This window comes from Dama dama, chromosome 30, assembly GCF_033118175.1.
Source record: "Dama dama isolate Ldn47 chromosome 30, ASM3311817v1, whole genome shotgun sequence".
NCBI classification, from domain to species: Eukaryota; Metazoa; Chordata; class Mammalia; order Artiodactyla; family Cervidae; genus Dama; species Dama dama.
Genome location: NC_083710.1, coordinates 80,305,001 through 80,314,179, shown reverse-complemented (window position 1 = coordinate 80,314,179; position 9,179 = coordinate 80,305,001). Strand labels below are relative to the sequence as shown.

General features: G+C 54.0%; 1 protein-coding gene across 2 annotated transcripts in view; it reads right to left on the bottom strand.

The window, feature by feature from the left end:
• Positions 1–1,184: 1,184 nt before the first annotated feature.
• Positions 1,185–9,179, bottom strand: part of PCCA (propionyl-CoA carboxylase subunit alpha) — a 349,630-nt gene continuing 341,635 nt past the window's right edge. For both annotated transcript variants that reach the window (XM_061133801.1, XM_061133802.1), the window contains 2 exons: positions 4,603–4,680; positions 1,185–1,533 (listed from right to left, as the gene is read on the bottom strand). In XM_061133801.1, the coding sequence (XP_060989784.1) occupies positions 1,465–1,533; positions 4,603–4,680 (147 nt within the window). In that variant the 3' untranslated portion in view covers positions 1,185–1,464. The remainder of the gene's footprint in view (positions 1,534–4,602; positions 4,681–9,179) is intronic.

Below are 9,179 nucleotides of genomic sequence, written 5' to 3'. Positions count from 1 at the left end.
TCTGAAGATAACATTTAAAATGAATATCAAGTCTGTGTGTGACAGCTAGATTTTAACAGCCCCACTGTATTGATTCTGACCTGTAGCACTGAGAAAAGAAAAACTTTTAAAGCTGATTTTAGACGTATCAATGTAATAAAATAACCTCAAGAAACACATGCTGTATTTTAGAGTTCTTTTGAATATATATGACATCGTTCTTCATAATTTTTTAGATCAAGCTTATGTAGAGATGATTAAAGATATATCACTTTGAGAAATTGAATATACAAGTATTGGTGGTGCTGTCAGCCCTCTTTCTGAGTCTGTGCGGTGGCAGAGCAGCTGAACACCCCGATTTCAGACAGGCTCAGGGGAGCCCTGCCCCACAAGGGAGCTGCCACGGGGGCCGAGCTTTTCAGAGAACCAACGTAGTAGTAATTTGTTCTTCAGGCCTGACAAAAAGCTTGGCTTCCAAATACAAACAGCACTTAAAATAATTTTAGCACGCACGAAGTACCAATTACTACCCACCTCCATCTGATACTCTGTCAGGGGGGCCTCAAGGCCGCGCACGACTCCGCCTCTGCTCACTCACCACCGAGTAGAAAGTGCATCCTGAGGATTCCAGACCCGGACGACGACGCGGCTGGTCCCGGGGAACCTCGTTCTCCATCAGGAGCGCGCGCTCCCGCGTCGACTTAGCAGCAGACTGAGATGACTGACTGCATCTGCTCCAGAAGCACCACTTATACTTAGCCCTTCTTTTTGTAATTGGAAACTCGCTTCCCAGAAACACAAAAAGGCGAGGATGGGAATCCACTGCGGGGCTCTGCAGCCCCCCCACCACCACTGGGGCCTGGGAACCCTGACTGGTGCCCGCACTGGTGCCCCGGGAGGGATGGGGGTCACCCCCGCGGGCTCAGGGGACTCACACTCACTGTCAGACCACCATCAGTGCTGTTCCAGCTTCTGGAGATCATGACTAGCCAACCAGGAGCGGGCCTCAGGGCCTCAAGCAGGATGAAGCAGGTAATGAGATTACAAGGTGGCAAATGCTCATTTATTGAAACCGAAGGCAAAGAACTGGGATTTATATACATTTTTTAAAAGCATCCTGATGAAATGCTGGTATTTTAAAGCCTACTGGCACAGCCCGTAGCCTCTTATGTACATTGTCTTCACGCAAAAAAAGGGCAAACTAATATTTAGACAAATGCTCAGTTTTATTGATTTCATTTGGACACTAGGAAATCTCACAGCAGAAGTACAAATCATATGTACAAGTATTTATATCAATAAAAAATTTCCATTGGTGATTTTTTTGGCAGAACGTTGGTTTTGACTATATGTGGAGTAAATATGACCATGTAAAATCTGCCGCACAGGGGTGTTCCTGCCGAACGCCTGAATAAATTGAGTGTGAAAGAATAATAATACAAATGGCTAATTAAATTGGGTGATGACTGAAAGGCTATAAATACTTCATTCCAGTTCCACGAGCAGGTCTCCTTCTCCAACTGTGTCTCCAGCTTTACAATGTACTGATTTCACCTTAAATTTAAAAAAGAAAAAGAAGAGGGGAGAGTAAGAATTACTAAGCAGACCAGGAGGAAGCAGTCTTGTCTGGCTCTGGAAGTGAAGGCGCAGCCAGGCAGGCGCTAGAGCAGAGGCACAAGGCGGGCGGCGGGCACCCGTCCAGGGGACCTGGCTGAGGGCGTCCTCAGGTGGCTGCAGCCCTCGCGGCTCCTAGATGCCGCTGCTCCCCGCGGTGCTGCGGTCCTCTGCACCGGGCACCCCGGGGTCGAGGCCGGCGGGGACGATGCTGGGTGAGTCTCCACCCCCGCCTCCTTTCTCGGACAGGTTCCGGTGAAGAAATGCTCCCTCAGGGTTAATGGTAGGAAAAAAAACAAAACCAAATCCAAACCCCATGCACAATTATCCATGAGTCAGAACAGGTATTAATCAACAGCAGAAGCGCCCCGGCCTGATCCGAAGCATCCTGTGAAGAGAGATGAAGTTCTCAAGGCGCGGGTCGAACCCCGTGGCTCCCACAATGTCACCTCCGTGCCCTGACTTCTCCTGATTTGTCAGCTTTTGCTTTCCCAGATTTGTGTTCACTTAAAACTAGAGACAGCCCACTTGACTTGGCGGTTCTAGCCTGGGCGTGAGGATGAATTAGGTTAGAAGTAGGCATGAGGTTAGAAGTGACAGGCTGTCTGGGCAAGCGGCAAAAGGGCCAGAGCTGTGGGGTTGGGAACCCTGGCCTGCGGTGGCGAGAGTGGCCTGCACCCCGAGTTCCAGCCTGGGCCTCTCGGGAAGAAGAGAGCCGACGCAGCGACACTTGGAAGGCCTCGTTCCACGGGGCTGTTTGCAGTGAAGTGGCTGCTTTTTTTCAACAACCTTAGATACGCAGATGACACCACCCTTCTGGCACAAAGTGAAGAACTAAAGAGCCTCTTGATAAAAGTGAAAGAGGAGAGTGAAAAAGCTGGCTTAAAGCTCAACATTCAGAAAACTAAGATCATGGCATCTGGTCCCATCACTTCATGGCAAATAGATGGGGAAACAATGGAAACAGGGACAGACTTTATTTTCTTGGGCTCCAAAATCACTGCAGATCATGACTGTAGCCATGAAATTAAAAGACACTTGCTCCTTGGAAGAAAAACTATGACCAACCTAGAGAGCATATTGAAAAGCAGAGACATTACTTTGCCAACAAAAGTCCTTCTAGTCAAGGCTATGGTTTTTCCAGTGGTCATGTATGGATGTGAGAGTTGGACTGTGAAGAAAGCTGAGCACAGAAAAATGGATACTTCTGAACTGTGGTGTTGGAGAAGACTCTTGAGAGTCCCTTGGACTGCAAGGAGATCCAACCAGTCCATCCTAAAGGAGATCAGTCCTGGGTGTTCGTTGGAAGGACTGATGCTGAAACTGAAACTCCAATATTTTGGCTACCTGATGCAAAGAGCTGACTCATTTGAAAACACCCTGATGCTGGGAAAGATTGAGGGCAGGAGAAGGGGGCGACAGAGGATGAGATGGTTGGATGGCATCACCGACTCAATGGACATGGGTTTGAGTAAGCTCCGGGAGTTGGTGATGGACAGGGAGGCCTGGTGTGTTGCAGTCCATGGGGTCTCAGACAGTCGGACACGACTGAGCGACTGAACTGAACTGGCTGCTTTTTAAGATCTGGAGTCTCTGGTGTTTTGACAGGCTGTGTCTGTCACAACGCTGTGACTCCAGAATAGAGGGCCTGCTTCCACTGTTGCCCGGGCCGCGGGAGGAAAACTGGCCTCTCAGAGCAAGAACAGGCAGGGCCGCTCCTCCGCCCTGGGGGGCGGGCCAACGCGCAGGCTCACCTAGAGCCCCTCAGCACCTGAGAGCGGCGGGGAGGCCCCGAGAGACCCGGGCCCTGGAGACAGCAACCACGCGCACCGGCGGGCTCCTGGCTCCCTCAGGGAGCTGTGGCCGCGTTCGTTTTAGGCTCATCTCCCAGCCTGGCACACTGGCCCTTGGCATGCATCTGACACACATTCTGGATCCCCCAAATGAGGCCAGGCTCTCATCACGAAGGGAAATCTGACAACAATGCAGCGTGCATGTCAACCAATCCCGAGGAATGCATAGAACAATTTTTACAGGAACAGAAACCAACACCTTCTTGTTCACTTCTTAGAAAGGAATCGGGTATGGCAAGAAGAATTCCCCTGGAGCCCAGATCGCACCAGTCTCTTCGCCCCAAGCTGGGAGGAGACTGGGAGCAGTCGTCTGAGGCCCCCTCTAGCTGGGCCCGACACCGGGCCTCCGTCCTCCCGGCTGGGGCGGGACTGGGCGTCCCCTTGGGCCTGGTCCCTGAATATGGGTTTCATTTGCTCTGTGGGAGGCGGACGGAGGCCATGTCTGATGCCAACTCCATGGGCAGCCGACAGTACCTCTCTGCCAGGACACCCACCATCCCCAAGGCTCCAGTGCCCTTCCCGGGAGTGACCACAGCGCAGAACATGGCCAGTCTACACTGCTGTCCCCACACACGACCCACGCCTCGCTCCACTGTGCGGTACGTCCAAAGCAAAACACCCTTCAGAAAAGGATCATTCTGTACAAATGGTGACTTTCAAGTCGCGGGAAGAATGATGAAGTTACTGCTTAAAAGGACTTTTCTATTTTCTTCGACAGAAAGTACATTTAAGAAGTTTTACTTTTAACAAATCTCAGTAATACATCTCTCTCTTTTTCTTTCCCACCTCCCTGAATCGTGAAGTCCCACATGTGTATGTGGGCCTTTCAGCTCCTCTTGATCTAAAATTGAATTGTTCTCTTTGTGGAGAAATTATCTTGAAGAGTTGCATTAATTTCTGCAATCTCTAAAAACCATTTCCTGCTGGGTCACCTACGTTTCAGATAACTCACTGCCTCTAAGACAGATGTAAACATTAAAAATTAAACACCCCTTAATTTGAAAGACATTAAGGTGAAGAACAATTGTTCTTCAACCACCCCGTCCCGCACCCCAGACGTCACACAGACTCTCCGGGGCCCGACATCTAGGACTCCAAGGTGGAGGCTCCGCTTGCCGTCACAGCCGCCTGGGCTGGCAGGCCCTTGGGGACGTACCTTGCCAGTCTTCCCGGCCGTCATACTGTTCTGCATCTTCATGGCTTCAATCACACAGATTTCCTGACCTTCTGCTACCTGGAAAACGCACAAAGAGTGGACAGGCGTGTTCAAAGCGTTCGAATTTCGCAACAACGTTCAAGAGGGAGGCCATTGAGAGAGTCTTCGTCAAAGCTCTGAAATACAGTCTAAAGGGCACCAAGAGTCTTAGTACTCGGGAATCCCCCGGCGGTCCAGGGGTTATGACTCTCTCACTGCCAAGGGCCCTGGGTTCCATCCCTGGTCAGGGAACTAAGATCCCACAAGCCATGCGGCCAAAAAAACAAACAAAAAAAAGTCTCTAATACTTTATATTCCAAGCACATCTTTGGGCGACCACAGACAAAGGCCGTTCCCTTGTTAAGTCGTCATCTGAAAACCATCCTTGACAACTGGAGGTTTTGGGTGCTGCTGGTGGGGCCTTCCCCGGGGAACCTCTGAATCGACTTCTGCCAAAGAGATGTGGCAGAAGCAGAATGTCTTCCGCTTAATCGAAACGTCCAGAATGAGCACATCTCTACAGACACAGACAGAAAGACCTGTGGTTTGCAGTGGCAGGAAGGGGAGTACATGCGGATGGGTGCAGGGTTCCTCTGGGGGAGATGAAATGTTATAAGGCTGACTGTGGTGATGGCCACACAATTGTGTGAAGAGATGAAACCACTGAGGTGCACGCCTTACGGGGGTGATTGTTTCGTGTGTGAACTTCATCCTGGTAAAGCTGCTATCAAACACGGCCTTTCTGTCTGGAGCCCTGGGGAGCTGGGAACAAGAGCCAAGCAGGTCACAGGGACACCGTCCCAGCCTTTGCAAGACCACCGGGTGGCCCCCGGGAGGGAGCACTCCTCCAGGGAGGGACCCCGAGCGCCCGGCCCCTCCTTGCAAGGAGCACTGGTTGCTGTTTGCCAGCCAGCAGGGGGGAAATCCAGGCAGGGCTGCCACATAAACCCCTGGGGCTCAACCTGGGACTCCCACCCAGACGTCGGGGTGGATAAAGGCCCTTCTTGGGCCTTCTCCTTTCTCTGCCCTTGACGGGACAGCACCAGGAGCTGCGCTGCATCTTTCTCCTCTCTGTGGAAAGAGCCCGGCCGCCTTGGAAATGGGAGAGCTAAACCTCCGGGGCACCCGGCTCTCTGGGGCGCTGGTGGGCCCCCTGGCCTGGGGCTGCTGGACGCCGGTGCCCATCCCGCATGGCAGAAGTGCCCGAGAATGTTCCTTCCCCAAAGTCCCCCGACAATCTCCGAGCTCCCACGGTCCCCCGCGCCGCACCGGCTGTCTCGCTGGCACCGGGACCGCCTGAGCCGGTGTGTCCTCTCTGCTGCCCTGGCACAGGAATGTGGGAGGAGAGGGGATGCCAAGCTCGGCGGCTGGCACGGAAGCTGGAGAGCTGGGCGGACACGCGGCGCCCGCGGCCCTCCATGACCCACCAGCGCCTGCCTTCCAGAGAGCCGAGGGCAGCTGCGGGGTCCATCTCCACCACGTGGGGGGCGTCCGAACGGCCAGCCCGCAAGGCGGCGGCATCTCAGAGCCTTCTTCTCTCTTTTCAGAGGCAGGAGGGACCCGGCGAGATGGGAGGGACCCCGCTCGCACACCCCAGGGGGCCCAGACCACGGCTCTCAGAGGCCGAGGGGCCAAGGCTGGCCGCACATGGCGGCGTTCCCACCCAGGACGCGTGTTCCGGCCTCAGGGCCCGCGGAACTTTCTGGAAAGTGAATCTGAAATTCAGCAATGGAAATTCCGTCCAAAAAATAGTGATGGGTTCTCCGCCTCTGGGCGCTCCTTCCTCACAGAGTGAACAGACCCCCCGTCGCCCCCCACCCCGTGGGGAGCCAGGCACACTCGCCTGGCACCCTCGCCCAGCTGGGCTTCCTTGGCTGGTGTCTGAGTGCCCAGAGCCCGCCTCTCTGTCCTTGGCCCCGCGGGCATCTCTGGGGCGGGCACCAGGGTGCCCCTCCGGCAGCTGCTTGGCACTGCCGGCTAGACAGAGCCCCTCACCAATGCTCCACGGGATCTTCCAGAAAGTGAACCCGCAGTTAATGCAACTGAAAAAGAAACGAAGGAAGCCGGGAGATTTCCGGTGGTCGCCCAGGGGGCGGAGACCAGACAGCCGACGGCGAGGCCCAAAAGAAACGCCTAGAAGGGCGGGGGGACCGGCCACAGCCCCAGTCCAGGCTCGAGCCGGCTACGCTGGAGGTGTAAGCAGGGCCTTGGAGCCTGGCGGCAGTGGAGACAGCTGAGAAGCTTCTGGGGCTTCAGTGACCTGCCGGCCCCAGCGGCTGTGTGTGCCAGCAGCCCAGGAGGGGGCGTACAGGCAGCTGCAAGGGGTGGGTCCCCAATCGCCCACCAGGAAAACACAACCTCTGATCCAGCAGAGATGCTCGGGAGAGCGCGGCAGGTTCCCCAGCGAGAACCACCTTCTCCCAGGTTGTGTCTCTCGATCAACTATGAAAAAGAAACCAATGAACCTGGGAGATTTCCAGCGGTCACCCAGGGGGCGGAGGCCCAACTGACAAGGATGCCCGGAAGAGCTGATTAGAAGGGCTTCAGAGAACGTGCCTGCCGATGGGGGTGCTGACCTGCGGCCTGAGCCACCGCGCCGCCCTGCCTCGGGGCCCTCCAGGCCCCCTCTTCCTTCTCATCCTGTCTGCGCTCCCTCCTCCTTCCTCCACCTCTGCTGGCCTCGCCTTGTGTCATCTGCTGGAACTTTAACTCATGTCTTCTGCGCTCATTCATTCACTCACAACAATCTGCTCTGCGGTTTGCTTTTTGCTCCTTGGTCCCTAAAAGAGGAAAAAACTCTGGCAAAAGTTGTTCCCTGATGCTCCACCGAACAGTGAGACGCGTTGCGGTCAGCAGAATCGTGTTCTGCACGCACGCACACACACACGGCACGCAACCATGTAGACGCACGTGAACCTGACCTAAATTCAAGCTATTTCATCCCTCACCAAGGTGAGGCAGGAAAGCGAACACGGCACAGGCCGGACGTCAGAGGACACAGACGGGGCCGGAATGGTGGCCGCTCCCCCGACCTGCAGGCCCACGGGCTCCAGCGCCAAGTCACCGGGCGGCGGGGCACAGGCCTCTCGCCTCAACAATCTGGAAGCCTCCTTGTCCTGGGGTGCCTTTCCCCTCCCCTTCCCGAGCTCCAGGAGCAGCACAACACCGCCCACATCTCCCCCCGTGTGCTCGGAAAGCCAGGGCGCGCGAGCTGGCTGAGCCAAGAGGGTGTTCGACGGCCGGGTCTCCACTCAACAGCGCGCACGCGGGGCCGGGGCTGCGGCCGCGGGGTTTGCGGGCGCACACTTCCCCGACACGCCAGTGGATCATCTGATAACAGACTTAGTAATTGTGACAGGACATCTCCAACGTCGGGCTTACAAAATGGTCACAAGCCTCATGCAAGTCTTTTTGATAAACCTACTCGGCCTGATGTACTTGGCCGCTCCCTGTCTAATTGGTGTAAAGTTTGGAGGTCTGAATCCCGTATCTTTCATCCGGCTTATTGCGTCCTCTCCTTTGACACGGGGTCAGGGTTCACATTCGCATCCGATTATCGGAGCGCACTCATTAGGCGGGAGCCTGCCTTGCTCCGAAATGAGTAAGCCACGGAGAAACCTCGGCCCATTTACTTGGCAGATTTTAGCATGTTTGGGAGGCCTGAATGTCACCCGGCGCGGCTCTGGGCTGAAGAGTTTCAGACATCTCCAGCTGATGATTAATTGTGAGTGATGGGAAATAAAATCCAGTAAAGCCAGCTGCTTGCCATGGTCGGCAAAATGACTCTAATGGATATAGGCTGCCAATTTTCCAGTTTTACTGGCAAGTCTTCCAAGTGTAATTAAGGGAAGTTATAAATGATATGGAAATCTATCAAGTTCCATTTATTTTCAGAGGACTCTTTCCCCAGAGACTTTTATCTTCAAGCTTATAGTCTGCTTTGTTGTGCTAATGATTTAAACCACTTCTTATTTCTGATTAAAGCCCCCAATATCCTTCCACCGGGTTCGCTTTACTCCTTCCCCAGAGATGAAAGGCACAGAACCTGCTCCAGCATGTGTCCCTCTGGGACACCACGCTCAGGGACACCACACTCAGGCCGCTCAGGCTGCAGTGCATTTGGCAACTTGCATCGTTCCAACTGCAAACACATGGAGAAAGCCCCAAGAAGGTGCAGCGCGAGAAAGAGAGGAGAAACGGGGGAGAAAGAACTCCCCCAAACATAAAAGGAAGCCCCCCCACCCCAAGTCCAGACTTGAAAGCTGCGCTCAGGACCAGACATTCATCAGAAGGTGCTGTAGCTCACTAATGTTATTTGATTTGGAATAAAAGCATGAAAATGATGGCAAAGGCCTAAAATTGGAGATGTGAAGGATGACTGCACAGTGTTCCATTTCTCAATTTCATCCTTCAGAGCCACAAAATGGGGGTGACACAGTGACGGGATGAAATTTACAGTAACAGCTGTGGTCTTTCCACACAAGGGAGGCCCTTCTAATGGGCTGAGGTCTGTTTTGAACAGACGGGGAGTAACAAAA